The sequence below is a fragment of the Lolium rigidum genome, chromosome 6 (genome assembly GCF_022539505.1).
Source record: "Lolium rigidum isolate FL_2022 chromosome 6, APGP_CSIRO_Lrig_0.1, whole genome shotgun sequence".
NCBI lineage: Eukaryota > Viridiplantae > Streptophyta > Magnoliopsida > Poales > Poaceae > Lolium > Lolium rigidum.
In genome coordinates, this window is record NC_061513.1 from 353,521,396 (window position 1) to 353,537,213 (window position 15,818).

At 40.5% G+C, this 15,818-nt stretch overlaps 1 protein-coding gene across 3 annotated transcripts; it reads left to right on the top strand.

Annotated features, from left to right (window-relative positions):
* The first annotated feature begins 454 nt into the window (after positions 1-454).
* Positions 455-13,950, top strand: LOC124661876 (probable pre-mRNA-splicing factor ATP-dependent RNA helicase DEAH9). Of its 3 annotated transcripts, none has more exons than XM_047199766.1 (24): positions 455-564; positions 679-823; positions 1,980-2,054; positions 4,053-4,142; positions 4,271-4,350; positions 4,582-4,651; positions 4,749-4,834; positions 5,031-5,100; positions 5,178-5,273; positions 6,610-6,715; positions 6,849-6,895; positions 7,002-7,085; positions 7,159-7,212; positions 7,591-7,691; positions 7,992-8,082; positions 9,016-9,180; positions 10,308-10,397; positions 10,479-10,550; positions 11,142-11,240; positions 11,363-11,449; positions 12,423-12,476; positions 12,978-13,057; positions 13,151-13,309; positions 13,838-13,950. In XM_047199766.1, exons 1-23 carry the CDS (start codon positions 455-457, stop codon positions 13,296-13,298), a joined length of 2,100 nt encoding a protein of 699 aa, XP_047055722.1. In that variant the 3' UTR covers positions 13,299-13,309; positions 13,838-13,950. The 3 variants fall into 3 exon arrangements, with proteins under 3 accessions (XP_047055722.1, XP_047055721.1, XP_047055723.1); XM_047199765.1 differs by lacking the exon at positions 13,838-13,950 and adding an exon at positions 13,492-13,593; XM_047199767.1 differs by lacking the exon at positions 13,838-13,950 and adding an exon at positions 13,390-13,505.
* Positions 13,951-15,818: the final 1,868 nt, after the last annotated feature.

Consider the following 15,818-nt stretch of genomic DNA (forward strand, 5'->3'; position numbering starts at 1 on the left):
TGCGTAAAATTATCATGTACTTTCTACTTTTTCTAGCAAGCTATATTATTATTATTTTTGAAAAATAACGGAAACAAGGGGCAGGGTGTGCGTGGTACCATGGTGACTTCATCAGTTTGAAGATCCGTTGGATCAATTTTTTGGACTCAATCTCTCGAAGGTGCTCATAGAGGTATGGTGTGCATGCATTTAGAGGGATGAGTGTATGTCCGTATGTGCGAGCGTCTGCGTGTGTACTGTCTTGTCTTTCGCAAAATAAATAAATAACGGAAACTATGACTATTGTGGAGAAGAGAATATCGAAATGAACACCACTGGACATGTGCCCCATAAACGTCAGCCCACAGAGCCCACTAAAGCAGGTAAGAACACCAGTTAATGGGCCTACCCAGAGAGCTTTGTCTAGCTCCCCACCACCACCCCCGCCATTGCCAAGCCACCCAAAGCGCCGCCCATGTCCAAGTTCTGGAGACCGGGGTCGGAGAAGCCGACCGCCTCGCTCGTCGACGACGAGGAGGGTGGCGTCCTCTTCCTCCCGACCAACACCGGCGCTTCCTCCTCCGGGTGCGCGCGCTCCCCCAAACCCTAGACCCTCTGCCTCTGCCTCTCCCCTCTCTCCTTCGCGCTCCCCACTCGCGCTTCCTAATCTTGTGTCTGGGTGCTGCCGCTTCTGTGTAGGTTTGGGTACGCGTCCTTGGAGAGGCTGAGGCAGCGGCTGCCGGTCTACAAGTACCGCAAGGCCATCCTCTACCTGGTCGAGCGGCATGCCACCACCATCGTCGTCGGCGAGACCGGTAGCGGCAAGTCTACGCAGATCCCCCAGGTACTTGCTTCAGGCTGCCTTTTCTTTCTGCAACGCCCAGTAGGTCCCTACATAATTTGAGAATTTGTTGTGCTCTGTTGCGGGCGGGACATTTGGCCGAACAACTGCTGCGCCTGTGCGCTTGAACTGCTTAGCCGGCCGTGTACCAGTGTTTTTATTTGGTGGGTTTTTTCTGTTTCAATTCGAATTAACACGTCACCTTCACGATGCTCTTGATTCTTTACTGGGGAGGCCTCGGGCTTTGGAATGTATTTGTAGTTATGGTTCCTTCTTTCTGTATTCTGTGACTGTCAACATATTATCTGCATTGTGCTGCTGCATGCTAGCTATATATATCGACATAAAGATTATAAATCTCACAGTAGAATAGTAAGCATGAACAATTGCCTACATATCACCTATATGCATTATGACAGAAGGGCGAGGCGATAAAAGTTACATAATAAAAATATCGAGAGGCGGAAACCTGTTTAGAAGTTAGAACTTCACCAAACAAGTTCCCTGACTCTTTTAGCATCAGTAAAGTACTTGTTTACTTATCACTCTTTCAGTAGTCTATCTCTTACATGGAGTATACACTGCCTTCCGCTTAACCTTCTGCTCGTTATCTTGGGCGCCAAAACTTGATACTCATTGTTTTGGTCTCCCATAACTTGGTGCAAAAATTGGCTCTAAACTCTCCAACGGAAGTTCTGTTTATTCTGAAGTTGTGGCAAATAATATTTGTATGCCTTACCTGTTGGCTGGCTCTTCTTTCTTGTAATATGTGTTGCACTTCCTATCTCATTTTACTTTGTGTCCTAACAAACATTTAATTTGGCTTGAAAGTTTTGTGTAAAGGTAGGTAGGCTGAACTGAGACCTATTTTGCAATTTATTCTGGATATCGTGTCACATTGACATTTGATCCATGCTGAAACCATAGTACTTTGCCTGGTTGCTCCTATATTTGAGTTGACATCTGCTCCAATTTTTTAATTTCAATGTACATGCTTGATGGCTGAATGTAGAGTTTAGTTTTTGTTGGTTAAAATGCTAATTTTGTAATCTCCAAAAGAAGGTGAACATAAACGACGAAACTCTTATGCCTATTGCCTAACTCATCATCTTACTTGCAAATGATGTTTCATTTCTAACTTTTTTGTATCTTGAACCAGTATCTTATGGAGGCTGGTTGGGCTGAGGGTGGTCGACTTATAGGTTGCACCCAGCCAAGACGATTAGCTGTCCAGGTATCAAATGTTTAAATCTTCATTCACTTATACATCCTTCTCTAGAGAGGTTTTATCACTTAGCACCACTAGTTAAGGAAATTTTATCGCAAAACCACAACTCTAGAAACTTTTTTCACAGAACACCAACATTTGAGGTAATTGTATCACAAAACACATAAATCTCTACTGGTCCGGCTTGACAAGTAATTAGTTGGCAGTAGTTATCTTGAGTGACACCCAATTATCTGTACTCTCTCTCCTGAGCATGTTTGTGTGACAATATGACAATATTTGTTACACAATAATATTTTCTACGCACCTGTTGTTGTCCGAGTGCCCTCCTCTTCTTCCCCTCACCTCACCGCTCCCAGAGAGAGCCACCGGGAAAGCCTGCGCGGTTCCCAAGGACGACGGCGGCGGGGATCTCTCCAGTGCTGCTCGTTTGGCCGACGGGTGGCACACCCATGTCCGAGATCTGGAGCTGCAGTCCCCAATCTGGCTCCGGCTGCGGTGCTGGTCCGACGGACCCCGGCAGTGGCGGACCCCGGTGCCGACCGATCTGGTCGGGCAGCTTCTCGATGGGTCATGTAGTGGTGCCGTGGTTGGTGGTCCTTCGGTCAACTTCGTCCTCCTTGTCATGAAAGGCTTCAGCTTTGCTTCGTTTCATCGGTGCGGGGGAGTTCGGTCGGTTGGATTGGCGGTGGCCAGCTGGAGGTGCGCGTCAAGGTGTGGTTGCTGCTTGTCTTGGTCGGTGCTCTGGTGGTGAGAGACTTGGAGAGGTGGGATCTGCTGCACGCGCAGTCTAGGGTGACTCGCTGCCAACAGGACCGGAGCAGGGGCTCCCATGGTTCCCCGCCTCCTCTATGTTCTGTCGGCAAAAACACCCTGGGCATCGATTGGGGACTGCAGCTCCAGATCTCGGACATGGCTGTGCCACCCGTCGACCAAACGAGCAGCACTGGAGAGATCCCCGCCGCCGTCATCATTGGGAACCGTGCAGGCTTTCTCGGCGGCTCTCTCTGGCAGCGGCGAGGTGAGGAGAAGAGGAGGAGGTGGCTCGGACAACAGCAGGTGCGTAGCAAATATTATTGTGTAACAAATATTATCATATTGTCACACAAACATGCTCAGGAGAGAGAGTACAGATAATTGGGTGTTACTCAAGATAACTACTGCCAACTAATTACTTGTCAAGCCGGACCAGTAGAGATTTATGTGTTTTGTGATACAATACCCCCAAATGTTGGTGTTCTGTGAAAAAAGTTTCTAGAGTTGTGGTTTTGCGATAAAATTTCCTCAACTAGTGGTGCTAAGTGATAAAACCTCTTCTCTAGATGCTATATAAAACTAGGTGTATTTTTTACGGCCAGATTGCATGCATCAGATTATTTTGGTCATCTTGTGGGTACATCCCTAGCCGTGGCATCTTGTGGCTCTTAGCTACTCATCTCTGGGGTGAGTTTCAGTATTTCGGATCTCCTAGCACAATGGACCTCCCTTTTATAATGCAAGGAATCCACACTAATTTTGAACACAAATAAATCTTAACAATATGGATCTAAGTAAAAGAGAGAAATATCTTCGTATTAGAGATGAAATCTTTCTAAAGATAAGCTTGGACTTTCTTGGTCATGAAGATGGTTTATCGACCTGCCGCATTGTGGTGCCCCAAAATGAGTCGGTAACAGAAACTACATCCTGGCAAAATAATGTACCTTGAGAACCACTGCACGCAGCAATCGGAAACATCCAACATAGAGCATTTTTCAGCAAACTTGTTCATGTGGTCCTATAGTGATTTCTGGCATCCTATTTCACAGAAGTTAGCTGACAGACTTATATCCGTACTGCTTGAAGGATGGTAGCTGAGTGAAAATTTTACTGTTCTCATATACGGAGTACTAATTTTCTCAATGTTCATGTTCCAAAATTTATTTTCTGTTCGTCGGCCTCCTTGGCAAATGCTTACCTTGTATGATCAATTTCCCTTTTAACCCGTCTTAATAATTTGAACAGACTGTTGCATCAAGAGTAGCTGAAGAGGTTGGTGTGAAACTTGGTGAGGAAGTCGGTTATACAATCCGTTTTGAGGATGAAACAAACCCGGTATGTTCAAGTTTTTCTTTCTGGCTTGTTTTCTTTATCTGAATTCTGTAGCGTGAAACACATATTTTGGTCTCTCTGGTTCCATCCCCTATTTACTCTACTTACTTATATCCTACACGGTTTGATAGGGTATGACAAAGATCAAATTTCTCACAGATGGGGTACTGATTAGAGAAATGATGGACGATCCTCTTTTGACCAAATATAGGTATCATATTATGACCCTCAATATTTGTAGGACCTTAAGTGGGCAGTCCAAATTGGCACATGTTTATTTTTCATCACTGCACAACCATGTTTGGTCAAATTGTATACCTTTATCGTGACTATACACTTGTGGTGATAATCATAGTGGAGTAAAAATAACTTTCTCAGTCAGATGGTTCCATACTGATTTTAGTTTTTTCACATACCAATCCACGTGTTTCTGTTCTATTAGTGTAATTATGATAGATGAAGCTCATGAAAGATCCATTTCAACCGACATATTGCTGGGACTCTTGAAAAAGGTTAGCAATTTTGACATGCAAATCTGATTTCTCTTCAAGTCATCTGTGAATAATGTTTTGTTCCCATTTTGCATGTTTCTTTACATCAACTTACCAGATTCAACGCCGTCGGCCAGAGTTGCGTCTAATCATTTCCTCTGCAACAATTGAAGCAAGATCAATGTCAACCTTTTTCAGCATCAGGTCAATCCCTGTCTAGTAAGAACTAGTTTCTTTGTACCTTATGGCTTACAGTGTTCACAAAGTCGCTACATGGTAACATCAGGATGCAATTGTTAACTCTGATATACTGGTTTCTTATCCTTCACATGTACTCCGATTTGCGCAAGCAAGTTAGTGAGGGCCTGATCTTTGAATTTTCGTTCATCTTCACACACAGGCGGAAGAATTCCTTGCTCGAGTCTGCTGATGGTGTGCCCAATCCAGAACCTGCTATACTTTCTGTTGAAGTATGTTTTATTTGTGGCTGAAATATAGATGGATAAGGGGCCACCTCCTTATTGATGAGAGAAATTTGGTTTTACAGGGTAGAGGGTACACAGTGGAAACTCACTATGTGGAAGAGCCTGTCACAGACTACCTGCAGGCTGCTGTGAATACTGTTCTTATTATTCACGAAAAGGTTAGTTGTTTCACACTGTGTAAAAAACAATATATTCCATGTATGTTTGTTCAGGGCCATTCCAGTGAAAATGGAGGCCCAGTGCGTAATGTAAATTTATGCGCTATATGTAACGAAAGGCAATTATGAAAATAACGTTTTATTAATATATGTCATATCTGCAATATAGCTGTTTGGTTTACATCTTATGGAAACCAAATCTCCAAAATAATACTCCCTCCGTCCATAAATAGATGCCTGAGGTTTGTCTAAATCTAGATGTATCTAGACACTAAATAGCGTCTAGATACATCCAGATTTAGACAAATCTCAGACGTCTATTTATGGACAGAGGTAGTATATCTTTTAGCAGATACGAGCCATCCTTCTAGCATTTTTTGATTCAAAATCTTAAATTAGTTTGTTGTAATGCAACTTTCTAGCAAACTCCATTTCTAGTTGCCGTTCAAAACCTAAAAAAGGCCGACTGTCTTTGGTGGAGCTGTAAAAGACGTGTGTGTCGAGTCAGCAGAGGACTGAGAGGAGATCAAAGAAGCACGGGGTTGTGTGCAGTGTGAGATGTGAGAAACAGAAGAAACTGCCGAACATATAGATGGGAGATTGACAGTGGAGCATACCTCATTGCCAACAACGATTTTCTTTTTTGGAAATCGAGAATGGATTAATACGCGTGCGCTCTAATAACCGTAGATTTCTGTTTAAAAATACATTGTTGTTTGGGCTACGCAAAAAAAAAATTATGGCTTCAAAATGGCAAAAAAAAGAACTCAAGTTTGCATCCCATTTTGTGTAGATCACATCTGAGAAGCTACACTGACAAAAATTTGTACCCACTTACTAGACATGCATATGTACTTGTATGTTTTTTTTCAGATTTTTTTGAGTTACAAAAATGTAGTTCTGGAATTTCTTAAAAACTGAGGTCCCTGAAGCTCGGGGTCTAAATGGACCATTCGAGATTTGAAGGCATATTTGCCTTACACAGTTAAACGTTTTGTCTGCTTCATTTCTCAGCATTAGTTTATAATATCAGACAAAGCGGTTAAAGGAGGGGAAGCTAGATATAAACAGCCATAATGTTTCTGGTTCTTTTGATAATGTTCTAGCCTACCCCAACTTGTGTGGGGAAAAGGCTTTGATGTTGCTATTGTTGTTTTGATAATGTTAATCTTTGAGGTAATTTTGGAACTATCGTTATTTACCTTTATGGTATTATGGTAGTGTGTGTTCCCATTTTTTTTTTTGCTTTATATATATTATTTTCCATTTTCCTTGTCCCAATAGGTCAATACAGGATAGCTTTCTTTTATTATCACTCATGAACTAATTTCTGCAGGAACCTCCAGGGGATATTTTGGTGTTTTTAACTGGTCAGGATGACATAGAGGCTGCTCTTAGGTTGCTAAATGATGAAATTCAACACCTTGGAAAACACTATTTCGGTAACTCTTTTTTTTTCTGCATGTTTACTATATTACAGGTTGCTCTTGAAATGGATGTCTGGTCCTTTGGCAAAAAAATTATCAGCTTGCGGGAGTAAATGATTTCTAATGCATGAATTGCTTTGATTCTTAGATTTGGTGATTTTGCCCTTGTACTCCGGCCTTCCGCGGGGAGACCAAGTAAGTGGTCCTCATCATAGTAGTGTTGCAATTAAATATGTTTTCATTAATCACTAGTTGCCGCTCCATGTTGACACTATTTTGTATATATTCGTTGGCTTTGTAGGATCTCATTTTTGCTCCTACTTCAAAAGGGAAAAGGAAAGTTGTGATATCAACCAATATTGCTGAGACGTCATTGACTCTGGAGGTACTGCAAGTCTTTCCTAACAAATATGATGTTGATTGTGAGTTTCTGACCGATTTCTCTCAATATTGTGTAGGGTGTGGTGTATGTTGTTGATAGTGGATTTTCTAAGCAGAAGTGCTATAACCCGGTATACTTCTGTTTCTTTTTCATAAGTTTTCTTTGTGAAATCCTGAAATTTGAATGCCAACTGCTTTAATGATCTTTGAGTAGTGCCTTGTGCATCCAGAAAATCCTTGATTTGGCAATCCAGTAGCTGACCTATATCCATAAAAGCAACCTAGACGAGTTAATTCGGATCGCTCTCTTTATTTACTTACTGTTCTATTAATGTTACACAGTTTTGACATGCTTCGGCACAAACACATTCAGAAATTCCTGGTGACATTTACCCCCAACCCCTCTTCAAGCTAGAGGGCAATTAAATCATAGCTCAAAGTTTTTGGTGTTGTTTTATTTTCCATGTTTATTCTTTGCTGTAGCTTAACTCCTACATCTTATTGTGCAGATTTCTGACCTCGAAAGTTTAGTTGTTGCACCAATATCCAAAGCTTCTGCAAGGCAACGAGCAGGCAGAGCTGGAAGGGTGCGACCTGGGAAATGCTTTAGGTATATTGAGCAGTTCTGTCATTTCAATATTGAGATTGTTAATTTATGTCAGTCCTTGGTTTATCTGTGCTTTTTTTTTCCATTTATAATTCCCACTTCTTAACTCGAAATTTTTCTTTACTGAATGCCCTTTTATCTACTGTTAAGTTTTTTTCCACCCCTACTTTTGAATAATTTGAAAGCCAAACATCCATGTATTAGATTTTGTAGATCCAGTATTCTGTCAACTGTAATATGTTTTACCTTGGTATGAAATACTTTATTATTTTTGTGCATTTCATAAGCTAATATCTCCTGCAGGCTTTATACAGAGGAATATTACCTAAATGAAATGCAGTCAGATGGCATTCCAGAAATGCAAAGGTCTAACCTTGTTTCCTGCATAATACAGGTATACTGGCTCATCTATTCTGTTGCATTGCGACTACCATCATTTACAGTTATTAATTTTTTGTTACTCCAAGCCTGTAGTGCTTCAAAGAGACTGATTTTTGCTAAGTTATAACCACTACCTTTTGGTGTTTAACTGCTTATGCTGTACAAGGGAACTTTTGTCAGTTTGTAGCCTTATACGCGTATCAACTATTTTAATATCAGAAAATACAGATGCATGGCATATTGTTTCATGCGAGTAATATAGTCTTTACTCATGTATCGAAATTTAAAATATACCAATTGGCAGTTTCCAAAGTAAAATACAAGTTAATGTGAAAACTTATTATTACTTCTAGAAAATTAGCCTATGGAAGACACTAAATAGTTTACAACAACAGCATCAAAGCCTTTTTCCCAATCAAGTTGGGGTAGGCTACACTAAATAGTTTACAATTACTAAAAATAAATAAATGTTAGTATATCTCATGTTCATCAGCACACTAACCAAGCTAGACTGTTAGGGCTTGTCTTCCCGTCTCTAAGCCAAGGGTGATTAAAATCACTCAATAGATTTATATTATGCAATTAGTTCGGTAACTTCTTGACACTTGTTGGGCATTTGACTTATAGCTGATGTGTCAATTTCTGCATCATGCATAAGGGCTATACTTTGACAATGAAATCATCAAATCATTGTTGTACTTGATTTGCTGAGTCATGAAACCTGGAAAATGCCCCAGATGGCCGAATAAGTGTACCTAATAAGAAACGCTCTAGAGTATCAGGCACAGTTTCTCTGGAAAGTATGCACTGAAGCATGTCTACATTGAGTATGATTAATCTAATTTCCTGATATATATATGTTTGAAAGCGTTCTTGAGGTTTTTGTACATAGTATTAGATTTATGAATAATATATGACACATTGTTTATTATGTTCTGGATGACAGTTAAAAGCGCTAGGCATAGACAACATTTTGGGATTTGATTGGCCAGCTTCTCCATCACCAGAGGCAATGATTCGGGCTCTGGAAATTCTGTTTTCACTAGGAATCCTTGATGAAGATGCCAAACTAACAGTTCCAGTTGGTTTCCAAGTCGCTGAGATGCCTTTGGTATGTGTATATTAGTACTCTTTTTTTCTGATATTGTACCTATTTTTGGTCATTCAGAATATATTACGATTGGTATCTAGTTTGAGGAGCAAATCACGTTTGTTGTAGTACTAACTAATAGTAACGTTGCAAGTGGGACGGGCACGGGATAACCACCTCCCATCTAATCTTGCCCACCGGAACTTAAGGGATAAAAGGGATCTACAGAAACCGCACATGCATGTCCCGCAGGACCCAACTCGCGAGTGACATAGCAAACTAGCTAGCTGCATGTCCGCATTTTGTGCTGCATGCACACATGCACGCGACGGTTCGACCGGCGGGACCTGATGGGCTCGTCGCACTTAGCCTATACGGGATTAATGAGGTTCGTTAGAGGGATAAACAGGATTAGCGGGGTGGGATGGGACGCGGGATTGGTGGAAAAGCCCATCCCACTTGAAACTTTAACTAATAGGGGATTCCTATCATGATAGCTGAGTCAAATTGATTCGCTCCTGAATTTGGGTTGTGCGGGTTTTTTTGGCTGTTTATATCTGAGTATCAGAATTGAATGATATGATTCTAGCAAAAAGTGCACACAGATCAAAATCTTGCGAGAAAATCTCAAATTTTGACTAGTGGCATCTGGCATGCCAGCTCCCACTGAGAAATTGTTACAACCCATTTGACGATAACTGCAGTGGCTCAGGGAATTTGGACTTGTGGTTTACCAAAAGCATGTAGGGGTATCTAGAGGACGAATCCTTGTTGAAGCGCCGCAATGATAGATCGCCGCGGACGACGGAGATTAGAAGACGAATGAACCACATCGGCAGGGGCGACGCCCCAATCCTAGCAGACGGTCGGGCTAGCGCTGGCCGGAAAAGCCGGCAACCCAGCCCGCAAGAAGGCAAAGGGGCCAGCAGGAACAGCACTTGAAGTCATATACTGTTATGTTGATGACTTTCTGATCGCATGTGAAATCATACTGCTATGCTGGACATTTACTTGCAGATTTTGTTTCTTTGTGTATTTGTAGAAGCATATACTGTTGTACTTGTACAGCTTTTTATGTACATCCGCATTAATTAACGCCCACTTCTCAAGTCAAGAGGTTATTGACTATACTTTTTGATTCTATGCAGGATCCGATGATCTCAAAAATGATCTTGTCAGCCAATGATTTTGGATGCTCTGATGAGATATTAACTATAGCAGCATTTCTATCTGTTCAGGTTAGGATCTATGTCTCATATGCCCTTCATTGTTTGTGCTGTTTTATTCTTCGAATTGTTCTGACACCCGCCAATTTATAGTCTGTGTGGGTTTCTATGAGGGGAGTGAAGAAGGAATTTGATGAGGCCAAACTTCGGTTTGCTGCTGCTGAGGTTTGCAGGATCAACTTGCTGCCATTTTTTTTTGTTTACTCAGGAACCCTGATTTATTATGCTGCTTTTTACAGAGTACTTGGCTGTTAATATTGACATAGGTTTTGGTGCTTAGTATGACCCGCTACTATGTTACATCCATAGACCATATGAATACCATGTCGCTAATTATATCATAGTCCCCATTTCAGTTGACTTATGGTCAAGTTCCTAAAGTAGACAGATGTGACACTGGACAGTTACTCTTGTTTTCAGTTTTCAGAAAAATCCTCAATGGATATTCTGCTTAAACACTTTACGTAGTACTGGTGATAGATTGGCTAGTTCTAGAACCAATGATTTTGGATTCTTGACATTGGTATTATGGAACAAAACTTGAAAACTTAAATCATGAAAATCCATATGAACAGCACCATTCCTATTTAAGACTCTTCCCTGTATAAACATCGGTGCTTCGTAAATTAAGAGCTTCCTTCCCTGTATGTTCACATGCTTGTGCAAATTTTCAGAAGTATGCATCTTAGTTACATTTGCTTTTGTTTGCTTCTTCATGTCAATACTCTTGAGTCTTGTATTTGTATTGTACCGCAGGGTGATCATGTAACATTCCTGAATATTTACAAAGGATTTCACCATTATGGAAAATCGAGTCAGTGGTGTTACAAGAACTTTTTGAATCACCAAGCACTGGTATGTGTTTATTGTTTAAAGGCATGTATTTTTCTTTAAGAATATTTGCATACCCAAACCTATGCTAGCTTTCTTTGCTGCACACATCCATTTTGAATAACACGCTGTGTTCTCTGGTGCAGAAGAAGGTTATTGAAATCAGGGCACAGCTTGTCAGGGTAATGAAGAGGTTTGGCATACCGCTGAAATCGTGCGAAGGAGATATGAAGGTGGGGATTTTTTTTCCTGAACACACATCACAATGCATGTTATTTTGTATTAGAAGAAGCACACCGATAAGGCGCAAACAATTACAGGGCAGACGGAAAACAAAAACCAATGAAACTACTGAAACAAAATCCTAGGCTATAAAAACAAAATCTATGCAAAGCCACAAAAACAGAAAGAACGATGCAAAAAATAGAGCGAAGTGCTACAGCGTCTCTAACAGGTCCAGAGACCTAGAATGAAGCTGCTGCCTCCTCAAGAACTTGGCTCTGGCCAGCTTCCGTTGCTCATCCTCGAGCAAGATGCCCTCCGTAAGTGTATGTCACTGTGGGTGAGCACCGTCGAGGATGCAAGGATTTTTCCAGTTCAATTATTTTTTTCTTTGATTATTACGGCACAAGTTCTCTGCATACCAGGGAAACTTTAAGTGTTTTCTCAAATGCCATTCTGCATTTTTTTCTTCAATAGTTGTATTTATCCCTACGATCCATCTATCTTTTTACAAAATTACCACTCCGGCCACTGGCTGTTAGCTAAATTGTTGGTCATTTTGGTGATATTCTTAACTAAATTAAAATGCATTTACTATTCAAAATTTTCTATTATTCATGTGCATTTTGGAAATTAGATCTTATTATGTAATGAATTGGCCATGTCCAGCTTGATTCTTGCTTTAAAATCGATGGCATTCCTATCCGGCATAGATTATCCTCATTTGAGGAGAACATGTATACACTGTACAGTTCAGACAGTTAGGTATCAACACTTACATTCAGATGGTTCAACAACAATTTTGTACTAATTATTTGCAACTAGTTATTTTTAGCATCAGTTCTGTTCTGTTACAACTCGTGCAAAGTACTGCTGGAAATGCTTAAAGCTTCCTGACCAAATTGATTCATATGAACTGCTGCTATAATGCTCACTGGTTACCCGAACCTTTCACTAATAGATTTTTATCTCTTTATTCTGCAGGCAGTTAGAAAAGCCATTATTGCTGGTTCATTTGCTAATTCATGTCATCTGGAGGTATTTACTCAGATATTACATTATAGAGCAGATTTCATGTTATCATACATATCTAGCATGTAGCATGTAACCAGAGCTTTGTTTTTCACACAAAAATCCGGTATGATTAGGAGCTGAAATAAAATTTCCTTAGTGCATCGTTTGATAGGTTGTACGAGTCCATACTAGCCAAAATATTGAAATTCAAACTACCTGCAGCCATCATCCTAAGATTTTTTTTATTGAACTGGCCCACCTGCGAGCTGGCCGGCATGCCTCACATACCAAAAGAGCATGCCAGTCTTTAATTAACTACTAGACCCTTGAAAGTTGTAAGTTACAGATGAGAATCCCAACAAGCACATAGAGGATGTCCACACTTCTAAGAACTTATTAACTTTTTTTTTTATTGACGTGCTCTTGCACATTTTTCTTCATTTATCCTCAGTAAGTGCAGCTATCAGCTGCATGCAGCTGACATGTAAGTTATCTGTGACCTTACTGACTTCCTCTACTATATAGGAATATGGCCAGAATGGAATGTATAAAACTATTAGGACATCACAAGAAGTTTACATTCATCCATCTTCCGTGCTCTTTCGGTGAGTTTAATGTTTTTTCCTATATTCGTCAGTTCGTTGTGTCTTAGTGGTATAGCTCCTTGTGCACTTCATGACATTGCCCTGATGTTTTAGGGTTAATCCAAAGTGGGTCGTGTACCAGTCTCTTGTTTCAACTGACAAGCACTATATGCGTAATGTTATTGCCATTGAACCATCATGGCTTACTGAAGCTGCACCACATTTCTATCAGTTCCGGACACCCAATCCAGATCTGCACTAACTTTTATTGTGGTAATTTCTTACTCAACAGCGTTTTCCTATCTATCCATTGTAACAATGTTTTGAAGTTTCTTATGTTATGTTGATTGCAGACAGTGCAATGTCGCATTAATAGAAAGAGTGCTGAGATATGTCACCTTTTGCTCTTCTAGCTAGTGTACTAAGGTCGGCTGGGGTTTTACCTTTTCTTTCAGTTGAGCTGGGCCAGCATGCATATCAGTGTTGCTTGCTTTTACCGTCAAGTATTAGCTGCTTTGATGAAAATCATTTGGGGCATTTTTGGTGGATAAAGAAAGTAAGTGCTTATTTGGGGCACATTTATTTGATGTAATAGGACTCTACTTTGGTTTTCTTTTCTTTTATGCTTTTTAAACAACTTCCATTGCTTAGAGTCAGAATTTTTTTCAATTAAACGGAACAGCCATGTTTGTAGAATTCAAACTTATGGTTTTATCCTATTGCATTAGTGATATGAGTATATTTCAAGTCTCCACTATATATGCTGAATTGCTTGTATTTGGCATTGTTGTCTTACAATAGGATATTCTTTATCGCATACCATGGGATACCCAATTCAAGAAAGCGGCTCCTCTGTCATGCCATCGAGATTTGAGCCATTCCCATCAAATCCAACATCTCGGTCTAGATGCAATGAAATCAATGAACCTGGGCCTCTTGAAGACTTGACGAATAGTAGCTGAGTTACATTCTGGAGTTTCTTGGGAAGTTAGTTAGACCACAGCAGTGTATTGTTCGGAGCAGAGGGATGCGTCATGTGCACATGAAATGCTCTTGTATTGCACATAGCTTCAGTTTTTGCTCTTTTGAGACATCCAATAGCAATAGCATGACGTACTTCTTTCAGTGTGTATATAGTCTTGTATACTCTTGTACTGCGCATGACCATTTTTATTTGGCCTTTCGGGACATGGATCAGTTAGCAGTACTGTATGCATACTTCCATTAAACATTCACTGACAGTCAGGCCCATAAGTAGGGCTTCAGTTCACCTGCAGTTACAGTGGTTGTAACTGATCCTATGACAGCTATGTCAGAGGAGCCACCTGACCGCTTCTGCTGAGTCATGGGTATTTCCTTTTAGTAAAAATGTTGAGTGCTTGTACATTTTGTTTCAATCATAGGTATAATCTATTAGACATTTCTACTGTCGTCACATCTGTTTACCAGCCAATATGATTCAGTTGGCACTGCACTCCCAATTTACAGTATCAAGGTCTAACTGTCCAGCATTACAGTATCAAGGTCTAACTGTTCAGCAGGCACATTAACCAATACATGGACACCTCCGGTTGTTTGTGGCAAATGCCAGGGTAAGTTCATCAGGTTCTGTTTTGTTCGGTCATAACCGCAAGTTTCTTTGTCCCTCTGGCATGAGCAAAGCATCGAGCAAGTCAACATGGGAAGAAAGGAAGTTGTAAGGCACTAGTGTTATCCAAAGTTGTGGTTTATCACTTTAGAGTTATGTGAATCAGTTTCCGCCTTTTTCTGACAAGTGGAGAATCCGGCAGACAGTTTAAGAGTACTATGTCTTGAGCTTAACGCAAAGAACAGTTAGATACGTAGGCCCTGAAATCTAAGGAGTCGACTGTCAGCATCGTATCTAGTGCAGTGCTATATGCTGATACTATAAGATAACACCCTTTTGCCGAAAACGGAAAGGAGTTCCGGAGTTGCTTCAAATCCGATGCCCTAGCAGCGCTTTATACAGCAGCTCTTTCTCCAGCTTAAGCCTTTAAGGTAATGAACAATGAGATATGGTAGTTCATCAAACATACAGGGGTCAGTAGTCTGCAAAGTCCTCTTGTGCATTAAAAACAACCTTTTGTGATTTGAAATTACAATAACCGAAAAGGGAAGGGATGACAAAATTAGCCCAAAACCAAACAAAACCGTCTACAGTTGTTACAACTTGGATCTCCACTTTATCCTGCCGACAAGTCATCTTGCTTCATGGGTTGGTTACATATTCTGAATTCTGCTTTGTTTCTTCTTGGTTCTCTCCATACTACTGTATGAACTGGAGTATCAAGCAACGCAAAGCAAAAAAAAAGTAAACGGCATCTTAGTATTTCCCCTACTCTATGGTGGTGTTAAATTAGGCGCTTCTAAGTGCACGCTTAAGCACTGAGCGGAGGCAAATTGTTTAGCGCTAAATTGCGCTTAAGTGTGGGTTTAGCGTTTTAACTCTTCAAAAAATAGAAAAGCAGATGCAAAACGCTTAGCGCTTAATAGAACCTTGCTCTATGGCAAGTTTAGTGCAGCTTGGTTGGGTAAGGAGGAGTTGAAGAGGCTAATGCTCTATGGAAAATATCGATGGAATACATTTTTTCCATTAAAACATAATATATCTGGCCTATGCAATAACTGAACATCGCATTTCTAGACATTAAGGGTGCACACTGTTTTAGAAAACCCAAGATCTAAGGACAATAGCCAACAACATCATTTTGCTAGAAATGACCCGGGAGCTCTGAGAAGTACCACCCAAACTTTATCGCGA

Excerpts from the sequence above, each read along its gene's own strand:
- LOC124661876 (XM_047199766.1), top strand. The coding sequence starts at position 455 with ATGTCCAAGTTCTGGAGACCGGGGTCGGAGAAGCCGACCGCCTCGCTC. Across the intron at positions 4,835-5,030 it reads TCAACCTTTTTCAGCATCAG|GCGGAAGAATTCCTTGCTCG; the intron begins GTCAATCCCTGT and ends CTTCACACACAG. Across the intron at positions 11,450-12,422 it reads CGTGCGAAGGAGATATGAAG|GCAGTTAGAAAAGCCATTAT; the intron begins GTGGGGATTTTT and ends TTTATTCTGCAG.